Below are 18,704 nucleotides of genomic sequence, written 5' to 3'. Positions count from 1 at the left end.
CCCACCGGGGTGCTTCGGCGGGGGCCCAACCTGACGGTCGGTTCAATCTTGCTTGGAGGCCGCTTTGCCTCCTTGACCACCTTGGCGACGACGGCAGGATCCACCTGACTTGCCGCGTCCCCTGTAGGCCTCCTGCGACGAAGATCTTGCCGCTTGATGGTACGTAGAGAAGCTGCTGCCGGTTCCCTTGGAGGCACCCTGTCTGCCTCCGGAGCTCCGACAGGACGGCCGTCGCTGTTGGAGCACACCCAGAGCACGGGACGTCTCCGTGTCCGTCTTGATCGCCTGAAGGGACTCATCAACCGCCTTGCCAAAAAGGTTGTTCCCAATGAAGCGCACATCCAAAACCTTGGTCTGTACGTCCTGGCGGAAATCCGTCGCCTTGAGCCATCCTTGTCGTCTCAGGCAAACGCTGTTGCCCAACTGACGGAAACCGGTGTCGTGTTAGGACACTTACCTGGCCTTCTCGTCGCATCCGTTCCCGGACGTGGCGGTTATACCCTTGTTACCGGCTTGGGAAGCGTGGCTATGGGCAGCGGGCCGGCGCTCGCTTGTGTGCGCGAGCCCCGCGGGTAACCAGGAACGGGCAGGCAAGCTTGTGTTCCAAGCCTCGTTCTGGTGCCCGCTCGGCCGTCGCGCATGCGCAGTCCCGCTAGCGTTCCACTCCTCGCTTTCGTGCTGGACGATGTAAATAGCGTCCAGCCCTCTACTGTTCGCGTCTTAACGCGGTTTGTCCCCACTTACCGTCGCTTGGTGCCTCGCATCAGGTTCCTGCTCCTTGGTTCTTGTTTCTTTGTCCCATCCTACGGGCTGCCTTTTCTCCTGTTGCTCTCCAGTTCCTCTCCCCTTCCTGGGTCCAATTCTATTGGGATTAGCTCCCTTGGCTCTGTGGCTCTAGGAGGTTGGGGGGTTCCCATCTTGGCTCTCTCCCTCTCCTTGGGCCTCCCTGTTCCCTGGGTCCATTCTCTCTTCCTGACCTTCTTGTTTGCCTGGAACTTCTTGTCACATTGGCTCTGGGTGCCAGCCCTCCGGATCATCAACTGCCTTGGTGGATCGTGCCTGGACATCTTGAAGACCTCTCATCCTCCAGTTGTGGCTCTCTACCGGACCGCACCAGCTCAACACCTAGTCACCTCCCTGTCAGTGCTTGCACTGTCCCGACGTCACTTTAATCCGCAGGGAGGTGAGCCAGTGGCGTTGGGAGGTGATTCCAATCCATCCCTGTTCCATTAGGGTTGGGTCGGGGTCGCTTCCTAGCGTTGCGATATCTGCATTCGGTTTGGAGATTACCAGTCTGGCGTCACCAGCGAGACCAGCAACTGAAACCCCAGGTACGCAGCGCTCCAGAGACGCACAGCTTAACAGATTAAGACGCCTAACAACTAGCTCTGGTTCTGTAATGGAAGATTCCGAAAAATTGAGGAATGAGATCAGGGCCCTACGCGCCGAGATGACCGTATTGCATCAGGAGAATGTGGCCTTACGTCAGCTGGTAGCTCAAGGGACTAACCCCAGTACCTCCGCAGAGTCTGTGATGGCTCAGACCACCCCAATAAAGTTTGACGGAGACCCCAGACGGGTGGCTGAATTCTGCAATCATTGTAGAATACATTTTTTGTGCCGTCCTACGCATTTCAACCAGGATAAGGCTAAGATTGGGTATATTTTGGGAAATCTCACCGGAAACGCATTGGCCTGGGCCACTCCTTTGGTGGCTGCCAAAAGTCCAGTCCTGGAAGACTTTGTGGCCTTTGAGAAGGCTTTTCTGGAAGTATTCCGGTCTCCCAACCTTGCCGCTGCTGCGCAAAATCAGCTCATGGACCTGAAGCAAGGATCCAGTGATATAATCGCCTACATCAGCCGTTTTCGTCAGCTGGCCACCGATTCACTATGGCCTGAGATTACTCAAAAGACCCTTTTTCGTAGGGGGTTGAGAGATGAATATAAGGATGAACTCCTCCATATACCAGAACCTGAAACCCTGCAAGCATTACAAGAACAGGTGACGCGGATTGATCACAGGTTGTCGGAGAGAAGGGGTGAGAGGCGCCGTTTAGAAAGGTCGGTATCAAGATTCGTCCCAGTACCAGCCAAAGCATCTTCCTCGTCTGAACCAACTCCCGAACCGATGCAACTAGGAGCGGTTAGAGGCCCCCTATCTGATGCCGAGAAGAAACGTAGGCGTGACCTACGGTTGTGCCTGTATTGTGGGGCCTCCGGCCATTATCTCAGTACTTGTCCATCAAGACCGCTTCGAAGGTCGGAAAACTGAATGGCCTATCGTCCAGGGGTAAGGCGACGATGGGCCCCTATTCTTCTACAGTCCTTCCTGATTCGGTACAGGTCCAGCAACCCATGCAATCAGTCGTGCTTATGGTCTTAACGCTCAGGGTCTCTTGGTCAGGAAGAGAACCCATAAGGGTGCTAGGATTATTGGATTGTGGAGCCTCTGGAAATTATATGGACGCAGATTTTGCCATCAGGAATGGTATTACTTTGATCGAAAAGAACTGTGCTTCAGTGGTGGAAGTTATTGACGGTACCCCGTTGTCTTCGGGTCCGGTCCATCAACATTCCGAGACACTAAGTTTGTGGATCGAAGAACATCATGAACAGATCTCTTTGGATATTATCAAGACTCCCTCTTATCCGATCATTTTAGGGTTGCCGTGGTTGTTACATCATAACCCCAACATCAACTGGCAGACTCGGACCTTGGTTTTCAGCTCTGAGCGTTGTGTGCAGGACTGTTGCCATGTCGGTTCTTCTCCAACGCAATCATCAGTCGCCACCCAGACTGAAGGGGTTGGGGTGCCACGCTTACTCTGTTTCTTCAGTTCCCTCTGTATATGCTGATTTTCATGAGGTTTTCTCTGACCCTAATGACATACCCTTACCTCCTCACAGATCTTTCGATTGTGCCATCGACCTGTTGCCCGACGCTGTGATTCCACACGGCAAGGTGTACTCCTTGACCGCTCAAGAAAAGGAGGTTTTGCAGGAGTATCTTGATGAATGTCTTCAGAAAGGGTATGTTGCCCCTTCTAATTCACCGGCAGGATTCCCGCTGTTTTTTGTAAAGAAAAAGGAGGGCACCCTGCGCCCGTGTGTTGATTATCGCCAACTAAATGACATTACTCGAAAAGACAGATACCCGCTTCCCTTGATTCGATCCATCTTGGAATCTTTACGCGAGTCAAGGATGTTTTCCAAGTTTGACCTCCGTGGAGCCTACCATTTGGTACGAATAAAGGCCGGGGACGAATGGAAGACGGCCTTCAAGACCCCAAGCGGGCACTACGAATACAGAGCTATGCCTTTTGGGCTATGCAATGCCCCTGCTGTCTTTCAGCGTTTAATGGATCATATATTCTCCGACTTAATCGGGACCTCAGTCTGGGTATACTTGGATGACATATTGGTGTTTTCAAGGAATCTCGAAGAGCACATTGTCCAAGTAAAGGAGGTACTCCGGCGACTACAAGTGAATAACCTTTACGCTAAGCTTGAGAAATGTCATTTTCATCAGGACCATATCGAATTTCTTGGGTATGTGATCAGTGCGTCGGGTATACACATGGATCCAGCCAAGGTTCGTGCTATCCTAGGATGGAAGGTTCCCAGCGACAGAAGTTCTCTCCAACGATTTCTTGGATTCATTAATTTCTATCGGAGATTCATTCCATCCTTCTCGCTACTATCTGCACCTTTAACCTGTTTGACCAGCAGTAAAAGAACCTTTGTTTGGGGGCATGATGCTGCCGCCTCTTTTGAGCTACTAAGGAAGGCCTCCGCGCCTATCTTACACCATCCCCAAGAAGACCAGCCATTCATCGTGGAAGCCGACTCTTCGGATTTTGCTGTGGGAGCCGTTCTGCTTCAGATGGATCCGAGCGTTGGAATGGAGTTTCCTGTGGCCTACTATTCCAGAAAACCCACGGCTAGTGAACGGAACTATCCTATTATTGAAAAAGAACTACTGGCCATCAAGACCGCCTTTGAGGAATGGCGCCATCATCTTCTCGGAGGACGCTTTCCAGTGGAGGTACGCACTGACCATCGAAACCTGCAATTTCTACGCTCCCTGCAGTGTCTGACCTCCCGCCAAGCTCGATGGGCCTTTTTCTTCTCACAGTATGATTTCCGTGTCACCTATGTACCCAGTAACTGTAATGTGAAGGCGGATGCTCTTTCCCGTTCTTTGGCTGCTGATGTGCAACATGAGGGACGGGACCTGCCTGTGATCGCTCCCAAGCATTTCCTACTGGCTTTGCCATCGTTCTTGCAGAGGGTGGTACAAGCTACTTTGTCTGACTCTTCTCGGGACACGTTGGTGAGGCGTCGCCAGTTTAGGGAGAAGGACGGATTGCTTTTTTTCCAGAACAAGTTGTACCTACCCACGGATGAACTTCGCAAGACAATCCTACAGAGTTTTCATGATTCCAAGATAGGGGGTCACCGTGGTATTCGGTCTACGCAAGAACTCATTTCTCGACATTTCTGGTGGCCTAAATGGACCTTGCAAGTCAGACGATATGTGGAATGCTGTCCCATCTGTGCCCAGGTCAAGGTTCCGCGCATGAAGGCTGTGGGTCTTTTACATCCCGTGGAAACACCGCCTTTTCCTTGGCATACAATTGCCACTGATTTCATTGTCGACCTTCCGCCCTCCGAAGGTCATACCTGCATCATGATGGTTGTTGTTGACTGTTTCACCAAGATGGCCCACTTCATTCCCTTCCCTGGACTTCCCACGGCTGCCGTAGTGGCGCGTGCCTTTCTACACTGTGTATATCGCCTGCATGGATTGCCTGTTAAGATTATATCCGACCGTGGTTCTCAGTTCGTCTCTTCCTTTTGGGGTCGATTGTGCCAGCATTTGGGCATCCAGAGGGCTCTCAGTTCTGGATACCATCCCCAGACCAACGGACAGACAGAAAGGACGAACCAAACGTTAGAGCAGTACCTCCGTTGTTTTGCCAATGCCTCCCAAACTAATTGGATGTCGCATCTCGATATGGCCGAAGTTGCGTACAACAATGCAGCTCATTCTGCAATCGGACTAAGTCCTTTTTTTTGTACTTTTGGCCTTCATCCCAGACTGCTGCCTTTCACTCCAGTACAACCAAGTAATGTTCCTTCGGTGGATCACCTTGTTACCGAGATCCAGGATCTGCAGCGTCGAGCGGCTGGTACCCTGGCCAAGGCACGTGAGGCCCTGAAGAGACAGGCCGATAAACACCGGAGCCCTGAGCCACCGTTCCGGGTGGGTGATCTTGTGTGGTTATCTTCCAGACATTTGCCCGCACGAAACGTACCCTTGAAACTAGCCCCCAAGTTTTTGGGTCCCTTTCCGATTGTCAGGAGGATTTCTTCAGTGGCTTTTGAACTTAAGTTGCCAGAATCCTGGAGGGTCCACCCTGTTTTTCAAGTGTCTCTTTTGAAAGCTTGTCTTTCGGATCCCTTCCATCGTGCCTGCCCCCGACCCGCTGCTATTGATGTGGGTGGTCTCCCTGAATTTGAGGTGCAGGAGATATGTGATTCCCGTCTCTTTAGGGGTAAATTGCAGTATTTGATTGACTGGAAGGGCTATCCTGCCAGTGATTGCACTTGGGAACCTGTTAAGAGCGTTCATGCCCCTCGTTTGGTTAGGGAGTTCTATACCCGTTTTCCTTGGAAGCCGGGTTCTTCCGGTCTTTCCGGAGGGGGGTATGGTGTTAGGACACTTACCTGGCCTTCTCGTCGCATCCGTTCCCGGACGTGGCGGTTATACCCTTGTTACCGGCTTGGGAAGCGTGGCTATGGGCAGCGGGCCGGCGCTCGCTTGCGTGCGCGAGCCCCACGGGTAACCAGGAACGGGCAGGTAAGCTTGTGTTCCAAGCCTCGTTCTGGTGCCCGCTCGGCCGTCGCGCATGCGCAGTCCCGCTAGCGTTCCACGCCTCGCTTTCGTGCTGGACGCTGTAAATAGCGTCCAGCCCTCTACTGTTCGCGTCTTAACGCGGTTTGTCCCCACTTACCGTCGCTTGGTGCCTCGCATCAGGTTCCTGCTCCTTGGTTCTTGTTTCTTTGTCCCATCCTACGGGCTGCCTTTTCTCCTGTTGCTCTCCAGTTCCTCTCCCCTTCCTGGGTCCAATTCTATTGGGATTAGCTCCCTTGGCTCTGTGGCTCTAGGAGGTTGGGGGGTTCCCATCTTGGCTCTCTCCCTCTCCTTGGGCCTCCCTGTTCCCTGGGTCCATTCTCTCTTCCTGACCTTCTTGTTTGCCTGGAACTTCTTGTCACATTGGCTCTGGGTGCCAGCCCTCCGGATCATCAACTGCCTTGGTGGATCGTGCCTGGACATCTTGAAGACCTCTGATCCTCCAGTTGTGGCTCTCTACCGGACCGCACCAGCTCAACACCTAGTCACCTCCCTGTCAGTGCTTGCACTGTCCCGACGTCACTTTAATCCGCAGGGAGGTGAGCCAGTGGCGTTGGGAGGTAATTCCAATCCATCCCTGTTCCATTAGGGTTGGGTCGGGGTCGCTTCCTAGCGTTGCGATATCTGCATTCGGTTTGGAGATTACCAGTCTGGCGTCACCAGCGAGACCAGCAACTGAAACCCCAGGTACGCAGCGCTCCAGAGACGCACAGCTTAACATGTCGGCGATGTCCGTAGCCACCGTAATGGCGTGGTCCGAGGCAATCTCACCTTCCTGTAAGATTTCCAGGGCCTCAGTCCTCTTGGCGTCCGGAAGGAAATCCAACAGAGGGGCGATCTTGAACCATAACTCCCTGTCGTAGCGGGCTACGATGACCACCAGGGCGTTGGCCGCCTTGATGGTCGTCGCTGCAGATGAGATGACCCGTCGTCCCATCGCATCCAGCTTCCTACCCTCGCCGTCCGGCGGGGAGGTTGAAGTCGAGGCCGATGCCCCCCCCGCTTTCTTCTTGGCCGCCGCCGCTGAAACGACCGAATCCGGGGTAGGTTGCACCCTAAGGCACCAGGGGGCAGCGTCAGGGACCCGGTACTTCTTCTCATACCGGTCCCTCTTTGCAGGAGCCGTGGTAGGGTTCTTGAGGAGGGCGAGCCCCACATCCCAGATGTCATCAAGAAGCGGTACGGCGAGGACCGTCTTCCTTTTAGCCTTGCGCCGTTGGTAAAGGAACCCTTCCTTCTTTTCTTCGGGGCAGAGCTGGAAGAGCTCGGATGCCCTGGAAATCATAGCATGGAAGGATCCAATCTCGTCCGGCGGGGACGCCCGGGCAGGGGGCGGCGGGGGACACGTCCCGTCATCGCCTCCTACGTCATCTGTACCTGTCGTAGTCGTGTCAATGCCTGTATCATCCCCGTGGGTAGTGGACCGGGGGGGAAGGCAGAGAAGGCCGCAGAGGCGGGAGAGGAGGCCTAGGATGCGTCCTCCTCCTCTTAAGTGGTGGGCTCTCCGAAGGTCCTGGCTCTGGTTGCCCTGTCGGGTCTGGCTCAGGTACCTCCGTCGGGGGAAGGGGCAACCTAGTCCTTATCTCCAAGCAGAAGGTCTGGATGGCTGACAAAATGGCCGCCGAGGTGTCCTGCGGCGCCGGAAACGACGGGAGCGAGGGCTCTTGAGGAGCCTCGTCTGCGTCACCGTCGCCTTTGTCGGGATCCCTACGGGCTGGGCCTCCTCCATGACTTGGATGAGCTCCTCTTCAGAGGTCGTGTCTGTATCCACAACGGCCACCAACCCCTCCCCCACCCTTTCCAACGAGGACTTCGTGGGGGTCTTCTCGATGGGCCTGAAAGACTACTCCCTCCGCGGTGGCAGGGAGACTCTGTTACCTGAGGGCGCCTCCACTGGTGTAGCCTCCACAGGCAGAGCCAGGGCCGCGGCGACATCCTCAATCGAGGTCTTAGCAGGGTGAATTAAGGCCAACGTCACCTTCTGTACGCCTGGGGCCTTCACCTTGGGGGGAGGGTCCGAGCCTCGCTCCCCCTCTGCCGGAATCTTCGAGATCGACCGGGGCCTCTCCAGAAGCTTCGCCGGGTTCTTGGACTTCCTCTTACCTGAGCCAGAGAGTTGGCTCGTGGTCGATGGCGCCGGGGAGGATGCGCCCTGCCTGGCAGCCAAGGAGCCCGACCGTTCGGCGCTCCCGGTGCCCACGGACTCGCGGTGCTTAGCCTTTTGTTGGGCCCCCGTCACCGGAGCACCCTCACAGGACTTAGAAGACCGCTCGGACTTCTTTTTCTTCTTCTCGCCTGGCGGGCTCTTATCTTCCAACCAGTTGGTGAGACGGAGGTGGCGATCCTTCTTGGTCCGCTCCAACATGTTCCCACAAAACGCGCAGTCCTTTTCCTTGTGCGTCTTGTCCTCATGGAGACCGTAGAGGCATAACGAATGCTCATCCTCCTTGAAAACGTTCTGAAGCTGGCATCCAGGGCAGGTCCTGAACAGCTTCCCGGGCGTCGAGCTCCCTTTCTCCTGGGCCATGTCCGGGGTAGGCCTCGGAACTTCTGGAATCCTCCAAAAGCATAACTCGACGAAATCTTCACCCTTGAGGGGAGTAGAAACTCCGAAACGGATCCCCGTTGATCGGAAGTAGAAATGGTGGAGCTTGAGGCTCTATTTAACTGAAAAAATGAGAAAATCTCCTGAAAAAAGCGCGAACGCGCAGCAAAAGCTCGAGAGCTACAGCACGAGGACTCCCAACACTTGAACGTGCGGTAAAAATCTGTGGATGGCTGCCGGGGGCGGGGCTTAGGGAGAGGGCAGTCATTGGCTGGGGGCAGTATGACCCAGAGACCAGTGATTGGATACTACTGAGAAAGACAGATCAGAAACAAAACTGATACTGATTTTTTCTATACCGAGGATTCCCGGCCTGACGACGGGGAATATTCATGAGCATGTGAATCCATGCCAGACCCCATGCTGGAGAATACAGATTGTTTGCATTGGACTCCTGCTCCCACTTTCCCACTCTCACTGTGGCCGGCCTCCTTGGCCCTGCGCCCGCACTCACCTGTGAGGCAAAAAACCTTGGGGTCATCTTCGATGCCACTCCTTCTCCACTTACATTTCAGACATTTCTAAAAAGTCCAACTACCAGTTGCACCTCCTCCGAGGTACTCTACATTTTCTCACCTTCCCCCAGCGGCTCACTGTCTCCAGAGCCCTGGTTCTCTCAAAGCTGGAGTACTGCAAAAGCCACTTTCTCAATCTCCCTGCCTCTGCTCTGCACCCCCTGCAACTCATCCAGAACCGAACTGTGACACTTATCCTTGGCCTCAAGCCCAGGGACCGCATCTCTCTGGCGCTGAAATCCCTCCACTGGCTCCCTGTGGCTGCAAGGATAAAGTTCAAGACTATGCATTGTCCACAAGGCTTTCTGGGGCCTGGGACCTACCTATCTGCAATGATGCCTACCTAAATACTGTCCTTCCCGAGCCCTCCGCTCATCTACCTCCAACCTTCTGCAAGTGAGCCATATCTCCAAGCAGAGATTTGCAGGGAGATTTTTATTCTCAGCAGGAGCCTCCCTCTCGAATAGCGTCCCTGATGCCCTCTGTCTTGAGCCTTATCTTCTTAAGTTCCTGAAGCTCCTTAAGACATTCCTCTTCCATCTCTCCCTCTAACCTGCTAACCTCTCTCCCTGCTCTATCCCACACAGCTTGCCGACTGGCCGCTGGATGTACCTCAGTGTCTCACAGGTCCCTGGCACCATTGCCAGTCCTCTCGCACTTGCCTCCAGCCTTGCACTTGCCTCATCGCTACTGCACTTGGTCATTGACCAATGAGAGTGGCATCTCTCAGCACTGACTCCAGTTTCTGCTGACTGACTGGGTGCACTTGGAACCCCCCCCCCCCGCACTTTCCTCCCCCCTCTACTGTACAGTCTGTGCATTTGCACAATCTGAACGTACCATGCCTTGAAGATAGTCTATCTTCCTCCTCTCCCCTCCTTGCATGGTGGAGCCTCAACTCACTTTGAAAAACTGCAGAATCACTGTCAGACCTATTTGCTGTTATCTACACTTTTAATTGTATTATATGTACTTTCTCTGCCTGTTCAGACTTGTATCGCTCAGAAATTCAAGGGCTCTGAATGACTTTCTCCCTTGTTCCCTCCCTCCTTGAGCGCTTTGAAACACTTGCCTTGTGTATAGGCGCTTTACAAATAAACATTACCATTAGAATAAAGATCCTTGGAGCATGACATCTGGCCCCAAGTTGTCTGTTCATCCCTCAGCCTTTAAAAGTAGGCAGAGGTCTGCCTGCAGGAAGAGAGGTCTGCATGTGTGTGTGTGTAAGCAGGTGTGTGTGTACGTAGGCAAAGGTGCGAGCAGGATAGAGACATGTGTATAGGTAGAGGTGTTTGTATGTGTACATAAACCAGTGTGTAGGAGAGTGGGCAGTGTATTTTTATTTGCACTTTAATAAAGAACAGGTGTCAATTCCGATCAGAAGTGACTTCCACTAACACATTTACAGATGGGAGACATTGCCGTGAAGGGCTGCCTGTACAATAAGACAAAGCGGAGAACATGTGGCGAGGCAGAACAGGGATCAAAGACAAAAAACGAAGAAACAGGAGACTTACAAAAGGTAAGATGAAACTAGGGGCATACGTGCTTCAAACACCGACAATTCTCTCCTTTCAGACACACATGGCTAAGAAAACTCAGCTTGGTATCAGCTCTCCCGTCATGCAGAAAGTCAAGCCCTTCCTCCCTCCCGACAGCTTCCACTGTTCAAGCACTGGTCCTATCCCACCTGGACGGGAGCCTCCTTGATGGCCTCGTGTCATCCTGCCTTGTGGCCCCGAGAAGTGCCCCGACACCATGCCTTATCAAGGGCCCTGCAGATAAGGCCACATCACCCCAGCCCTCATCTACCTTCACTGGCTCCCAGTGCATGCACAAATGCCTTTCAAGTATTTCTGCATCATCTATAAGGCAGTCGCCCTCAAGTCGCCCAGCTACCTTGCAGAGAAAATCAGCATCTCTGGCAGACAGCCTGCCACCAGAAGCTAGGACACCTGTAGACTTGAAATCCACTGCTGCAAAAAGGAAAGGTCCAGAAAACAAGCCTTCTCTGCCTACGCCCCAGGACTATGGAAACTCCTCCCCGTCAGCATCAGTCTTGCTCCCATCATCCTACAATTCAGAAAAGAACTCAAGACCCACCTTTTAAAGGAGTCTCGCCTCCTCAACACCTAAGCCATCACGTCACCCCCGTGCCACCTGGCTCGATAGACGCCGTCCGCCCCTCTGCTCCCCATCACCCTGTACTGCTGTACCCCTCCTCTGTGCCCCTCTGTATCCTACCCACCACTGTATATCTGTTGTGTTACCTCCGAAAAGCGCTCCGTTATGCATCTTGTAAGGGTGCAGAAGTAGGCGCGAACCACAAAGGTGGCATGTTTGTGGGCATACACTTAACTAAAAGAAAGGAAAAACCCTGTCTGTCCCCATCACTAAGAAGGGTTTCCCTGCCTGAAACAAAACGAAGGATGGAGTCAGAATGTCTGTCAAAAGAAGAATATAGTCCACTGTCCTATGAGCCAAAGCTATTTCCGTCCCTTGCACAGGAAACTATATAACTAGTTCCACCCTGACTCCAGAAAGGTGGTTCCTTCGTTCTGGATTATCTTATGCAGTTTGTGACTGTAGGATGAATGTCTCTTCCCTTGCCTATCACTAAACCTTTAGATGAAATTAGAGGTCTCCCTTCCCCAGGCCTTCTTAGGCTCGCTTTCAGCATTTCCAATGTCGTCTGTGGTTTTGCTAGAGGATCTCTCCCCCCACGCCCTGGTCTTCTCTTGACTTTTGCCAAAGGATACCTCTGCCTCATGGTCTTTAACCCCCAGTTATGTTGGTCCCAGACCCCTTTATCAGGCTTATTCCTCTCGCACAGGCCCAGTTCACTATCCTGCCAGGCACCGTTTGGTAGTTCTCTGTGGATTCTTCCAAGCACTGGTATGAGGAAGATGAATATTCTTGCACTATAATTGTTTTCAAGTACTGGTTTCACCCGGGTGATCACCCTTTTGCCCAGACTTGTTTTGACTCCGACCCTCAGGGTCTCAACGGGGTCTTTGCTCTGCCCCCTGCTTCGTAGAACAATTCCCAATTCATTAACAGTTAAACAGATTCGCTCAGCAGAAAGCTGCCTCACCATCACTAGGGCACTGATTGGTTCGAGGCTGGACTACTGCAACCCCGTTTTCACAGGCACCTCATCTGGAAACCTAAATAAACTACAGATCATACAAAACAATGCCTTAAGAGCAGCATTGAAGATTGGAAAAAATTTGCATATCTCGCTGGCCAGAAGATACTCACTGGCTCCCCATCAAAGAGCACATCCGCTTTGAAACTCTAGCAATAACTCACAAATGTCTGTCCAACTCTGCCCAAAGATACCTCACCTCTAAATTCTCAAAAGCCTCAAACACCACGATTACTCGTTCTACCCATACAAATCGTCTCAACACACTGAGATTCCGCTGCCAAAGAACTGGAGTAACAAGCTTCCCGGTCACCGCCAAGAACTGGAACAACCTTCCATCAGCACTAAGACTTCAATAGTCTTACAGGTCAATCCTTCCGCAAACACCTTAAAACCCTGCTTTTCTCTGAAAAAACATGTTAATCTTCATCTCGTTCAGCCTATCTACAGTGTCATACCTGTCGATATGTTACTTAAGGCTTCATTGATTTCTCGTCTTCCTGTACAGGTCAATCCTGACCTTCCATCTGTACTTCTGCGCTTTGAACCCCCCGGGCCTAGCACGCATTACAAAAAATAAAATAAATAAACCCCAGGGGATTGATCCTTACCCCTGCTCCACAGGTTACTTCTCTCTCTTTCCGACTCCCAACTTCTCCCGCCCCTGGAAGTCATGCAGTGGTTCCACAGCCCTGGATCCCTCACAGGTACAGCAGATCCTCCTTCCGATCTCCAGCTCGCAGCCGTATACCTGTTTCCCCCACTGGTCTTCGTGTCTCAGCTGCGTGCTCTGCTAGGACACGTCGGTCGTCTGGCTGGCGCACCAGTCTCCTTCACTCCCTGTTAAACGCACGACAGTTCCCTCCTGCTCGCGGTTCCTCCAGGGAGGATTAGACAATGAGAGAAGTCCTTCCTCTGTTTTTATCTTTGGCCGGCACATGTATGTGTTTGAGAGCTAGTACGTTCGCTTTGGTTCCTTAAAGGGCTCTTCAATCCTCCTTCATGCCAGTAGCTACAGAGACATAGCTTCCCAGGTTTTCCTTACTCTTCCTCGTTGCAGTATGGTTTCTCTTATACTCGGACAGGTCTACTCTGTATAAAGTAACTGATTAGAAAGAGGAGGTAGAGGATGGACGTGTTTTGGCCCCAAAGCTGTGGGGGTTTTGCGGGGGGGGGTAGAGAGGTAGTTTCTATTCTTCCTTCTCCCCTGATAGTCTTCCCTTCCTCCACAGTGGGGGTCCCCTCCCATGGGATCCTCCCATTGAGTACCACCCGAGGGGGGGATATCTGGTATTGGCCTTCTCCCCCTGTCCAGGAATTCATCACAATCTAATGTTGTACACCTCTGTAAAGCGCTCCATTGTGTATCTGTAATGTTATACACCTCTGTAAAGCACTCCATTGTGTATCTGAATTGTTATATAACTCTGTAAAGCGATTAGTTGCTTCTCAAAGTTAGGTCTGCACTCAAATACCATAATTTCAAAAGCTCGAGTATTGTACAAACACACAATTTACATTTTGTGGAATTGTAGGGAGTGGTTGGGTGACTAGGATGCAATTTGTAGGCTCAGGTGTGTGGGATGCATACATGTGGTGTCTTACCTTGATTACGAGCATTCTGGTTGGCAAAGTTCAGGATTTCCTGGCAGAAGTGCTGGCGTTCTATCTCGGTCAGGTGGGTATCTCCGGCTAGTAGACTGCTAGTCTGCAGATAGCTGACAGAAAAGAAGAAAAACCCAACAAATATGAGACTGAATTCTCAATGATGGATTGTGGGGCAAGAAAAGAGAGAACTAGTCCGACCAAGGATTCCTAACAGAGTGAAACAATGGGTATGTCTGTTAGGGGAGTTTTCCAAATGTCCTCTGGAAGGTAGGATTTCACAAAACTATCCCCAAACTCTTATTATCAGTCTGTACTAGCTCAGGGAACCTTGGTAGAGTGGCAGAGCAGTCAGGCTCATCATAAGAGGAAGATATGAGCTATATGTAAGCACACTGAACAGTTTTAGTAATGCACATCAAAGGAACACATACATTTATATTTAAATATATATATTTACACAAGAATCACTTTTAAATACTTAGCACAAGAAACCAAAACACTTAGGAATATTTTAGGATATTTGTCAAAGGCCACTGCTTAGTTTATAGTTGCTCGCGGTTACATTTCTTACAGCTTTTGACAGTAAGGACAGTTCTATCACATTACCGGTAACACACACTCGCAAATCCTAACAGAAGTACAGTAAAGACATTTGCTCTGCATACACATATAAGACAGTGACTGTTAGGAAGGAAAATAGTTGATTAGTGTTATACTAGCTAGGCTTAAGGTTCTAGAGGCAGTTTCGTTGTGCAGCAAATCTTAAGTTCTAAAACGCAACCCTAACTAAAGGCAGTTCGGAGAGGGCTTAAAATATTGATAAGCAGCAGAATACAAAGATGCAGCAACATTAAACCAATGTTTAAGACCCTGTTATGGACTCGCTAAAGGGACACAAGCAGAAGCTTGAGTCTAGGTAAGAGGGGGGGTACCCTGGACACCTATGTGCACTCCAACGCTCTGGAGAAACTTCACTGTAAGCAATACTTTTTTCCCCACAGTACCTTAGGTTTGAAGAAAAGATTGTGGCTGGATTCTCCTCGATGTGGTGGTGATGGACCTGACCACTGGATTCCTGGCCTGATGACAAAAGGCAAGACAAGGAATGGGATCTCAGCAGCAGTCTTGGACAAGTCAGATTGTGTCTCTGGAGGTTCACCTGGAGCACAGCAAAGAATTGGACAGATTCAGCCTTTCCACGACAATGCACTTCAATTGGGTCGGAGGTCTCCTGATATTGGGCATCTGCAGCTCTGGAGCAGTACAACACTGCGTGCAATGGCTCCGATTAAAGTCAACGGGAAGGCATTGTCCTCTTCAGAGATCGCTACATGCACAGAAAACAGGACAGAAGGGTTTTGCAAAGGATCTGCAGGCATCTCTGGTCGTCTTCTTCAGTTACTTCAGTTTCCAGTCGTCAACTTGCCTTTCACCTCAGGAACCTCACCCGTTATTCAGTTTCAGCACACTCCTCTGCAATTTACAGAAAGGGGCGGTGGGGGGGCTGCCCAAACAGGACAGCCAGCACTCCACTGGGAGCTGGTTCCAATCAGGCACTCGGGCAGACAAAGGGCAGGGGAATAAAAACTCCTCCCCCACTTCCTGCCTGCCCAGATACACTGCCTAGGCGAGGACACCCAAGGGTTCCTGCCAAATGCAAAACACTCACAGGCCTCCCCTCCCTGGATGGCTCACAAAGAACAACCAATCTAGCAATGGTGAAAGAAGAAAGGAGCCCACAAGTACGTACTTGGGTGACCCTATTGTGTACTACCGGGTCTATGTTCATAGCCTGTGGTAGAAAATTGACAATAGTTTGTAGAACACGTCCACTGCCACCAGCCATAACTAGGAGGATGTCTATGTGACATAAAAGTCGCAGGAGCAGAGTATCCCCTTGGCACTAAGGTGGCGTGTGCCAATCTCTGAGACTATAACGCTTTAGGAGAAATACCAAGTATCTCTCTATCCTTAAGAACTGCCGTTACTGGAGGATATGAAAAAGAATTTCAAAGGAGGACCCAAAGGGTTCCCAGCAACACTGGCCATAAGGAGCTGTGTGCTGCAATAGTAAAATACAGATGATTTTAAGAGGTATGGAGGAGTATAGACTCTATAGGATAGGATGAAATACCAAGAGTTCAGAAAGACAGAGCCCATAAGAATGAATGAGTGGCAAAAGCTCCCGTTCATTCAAGATTAAAGAAAAAAGGTCCAAAGTCCAGCAAAAACTGCTGGGGGTCTCACTAGGAGAAGGGATGAAGCATGCACATGGTAAATCTCCCTAACAATGTCTATTAGGGAAGCAGGGAAAAACCGCAAAACACATCCCTAAATGTTACCAGTAAAGTCAGCCAAGGGAGGTCCGGAAGTGAGAGAAAGCAAACTGCAAGCCCAAATTTACACTATAACCGACAGAAGGAGAGGGGTGCAGGCAAAGACCAATTCCAAAGGTGGCAGCCACTGAACGGACAGCAGTCAGACGCCTCCATAAGGTTGTTAAAGGCCACCAGGTCATACTTGCCATTATCAGCCTTCCCATAGTTGGCAGAAAAGGAGGTGGACACAGTGCAGATGATGCCAGGGGCTGGTCTTGTTGCACCCACGTCCATTAGACCAGGGCACTTCATCATGGTATGCAGTGGCACTGGGATGAGATGTTGGCTAGTTAAGTCCTGAACTGAGGCACTGGTATGACACCTCCCCCCCACCCCCTGAACCTTTTGCTTTTTCTTCTTGTGCACTCCGAGGGAACTTCATCTGCCCAGGGTGGGTGCCTGCTCCACCCCCTGAACCTTTTGCTTTTTCTCCTTGTGCACTCCGAGGGAACTTCATCTGCCCAGGGTGGGTGCCTGCTCCACCCCCTGAACCTTTTGCTTTTTCTCCTTGTGCACTCCGAGGGAACTTCATCTGCCCAGGGTGGGTGCCTGCTCCACCCCCTGAACCTTTTGCTTTTTCTCCTTGTGCACTCCGAGGGAACTTCATCTGCCCAGGGTGGGCGCCTGTTCGGAAAGATCATCTTTTTGCAGCTTTCCCTCCATAGTTTCTATGGACCCTACGGGCATAATAGAGACACGGACGCAAGAGTTGACGTAATAAAATAAATTAGTTTTATACAATCAAGTGGTATTCCTTTGTTTAGCAAAGCAAACCAAAAAGTGGTTTAACAAAGAAAAAAAATAGTCCTTCTGGACAGAGTTTCAATGCAGTATGATATGGACTCTTCTGTAGTCTTCTTTCAATCCTGGTTTTCCCGATCTTCTGTCTACCATGCCCAGCAATACCCCACGCTCTCAGGATCACAGTCTTCTTCCTGTGAGATAGAAACCGGAATTACACATTGTTTTCCTAATAAAAGCAGGGGAAACTGTTACAAGCTCAATCAGCCAATCACTGAACTCTTTCTATGGGCTAATCAGATGCCACCCCTGCCAGAACACACCCCCTTCCACTTATCGGTGCTTGGCCAGCATGTTGCCTCCGTAGCTGCCTGTAGCTTGCCGTTAAACTGGCTTCCATTAAGGCCCCACAGTCCAGGTCGTGGTTGGGACCATCTGTGCCAGGTAAGCACAGTAAGGTCCGATTTTTAGCACCCACCGTCAACGCCAGGATCCCCGTCTTAAAACCCAAGCAGGCTCCAAGAGACCGGCGTCGCGTCGTGCCACCCTCCTGAGACCGCTCCAGCTGCAATCCCGATGACGGAGGCTGACCTATTCCCGCTGCGTTTCGTGCCAAGGGTCGCCCCATGTCATTTCTGGGTCCACTGCGGCACTATTGTGGTTCCCACAGGATCTGACACGGGCCAACTTGCTACAACTGTCTCCTGGGTTTCCTCTGGTAGTGACCCACTGTTCTGCAACAACCACTGCCGTCTCACAGACCCCGTTTCCTTTTGCTCTGTTTTTTAACTGTACTGACGTTTTACAGGGAAGTGAAGCCTTGAACTTCATGGGGAAACTGACCAGTCCTCCAGACCATCAGTACTCGGAAACTGTTTCCATTTTGTTTGTTTGTTTATTTGATAATGCGCGCCAAACCCAAGGGTAGCCGGGCGCAACAGTTTACATGAAGACTTAAGCTTGTTACAATATTTGACAAGGGTATATACAACACAGAGGCAAAAAGGAGCAAATATATGTGAGACTATATATATGCACATAAAACACAATGGCACAAAGCAATATCTACAAGGATATATACAAACATATTCCCAGAAGCAGGGCATGTCTTGTGGTGTCCAGGCAATTAGGGGGTCGCGGCTATGTAGGAAGCTAGGTGTAAATTATGTGTCATTGGCGCTCAGCCAGTTGATTATCTTGTGCCTGAATTTTGGGTACGGTTGTTCCGTTCTGAGGTCAAGTGGTAGTTTGTTCCAGAAGTGAGCAGCTTTGACAGGAAAGCTATTTCCTCCCGCGGTGGAACGTTTAAACCTTGGAATCTATAGTTTGGAGGTGTTGACAGATCTCATGGGTCGCGTGGAGATTTTCCTGTTGATTTTTTCCATGAGATACGGGGGGCTAGGTTAAGACACTTAGATGTAAGGGAAGCTGTTTTAAGTAGGATTCTATCCGTTATTTTTAACCAGTTAACCTCTTTCCTGGAATTGGTGATGTGCTCTCTGTAGGGGATGTTTAGTGCTGCTCTTAGGGCGTTGTTCTGTAATCTTTGTAGTTTATCAGTGATATATTTATTAGTTCCAGAGTACAGGGCATTACAGTAATCTAGCCTAGACATGAGGGTGTTGGCTAATGTAATGCAGCTGGCACTAGAAAGGTAGGGTCTCGCTGCACGGATAAGTTTGCAGGTGTAGGTGGTGGAAGAGGCGAGGGAGTTAACCTGTTTCTTGAAAGTGAGGGAGGAGTCCAGATAGAATCCAAGGGTTTTAACCACAGACATCACCTTGATAGGGTT

The 18,704-nt window shown here is 50.9% G+C and overlaps 1 protein-coding gene across 1 annotated transcript in view; it reads right to left on the bottom strand.

Annotated features, from left to right (window-relative positions):
• The window catches only part of TRAPPC10 (trafficking protein particle complex subunit 10), a 1,566,314-nt gene that overhangs the window by 660,454 nt on the left and 887,156 nt on the right, over positions 1–18,704 (bottom strand). The window contains exon 13 of the mRNA XM_069635677.1: positions 13,791–13,903. Coding sequence (XP_069491778.1) covers positions 13,791–13,903 — 113 coding nt within the window. The remainder of the gene's footprint in view (positions 1–13,790; positions 13,904–18,704) is intronic.

This window comes from Ambystoma mexicanum, chromosome 7p (genome assembly GCF_040938575.1).
Source record: "Ambystoma mexicanum isolate Mex_15411 chromosome 7p, UKY_AmexF1_1, whole genome shotgun sequence".
NCBI classification, from domain to species: Eukaryota; Metazoa; Chordata; class Amphibia; order Caudata; family Ambystomatidae; genus Ambystoma; species Ambystoma mexicanum.
The sequence above is the reverse complement of the archived record's forward strand: the minus strand, read 5'-3'. Positions and strand labels throughout refer to the sequence as shown.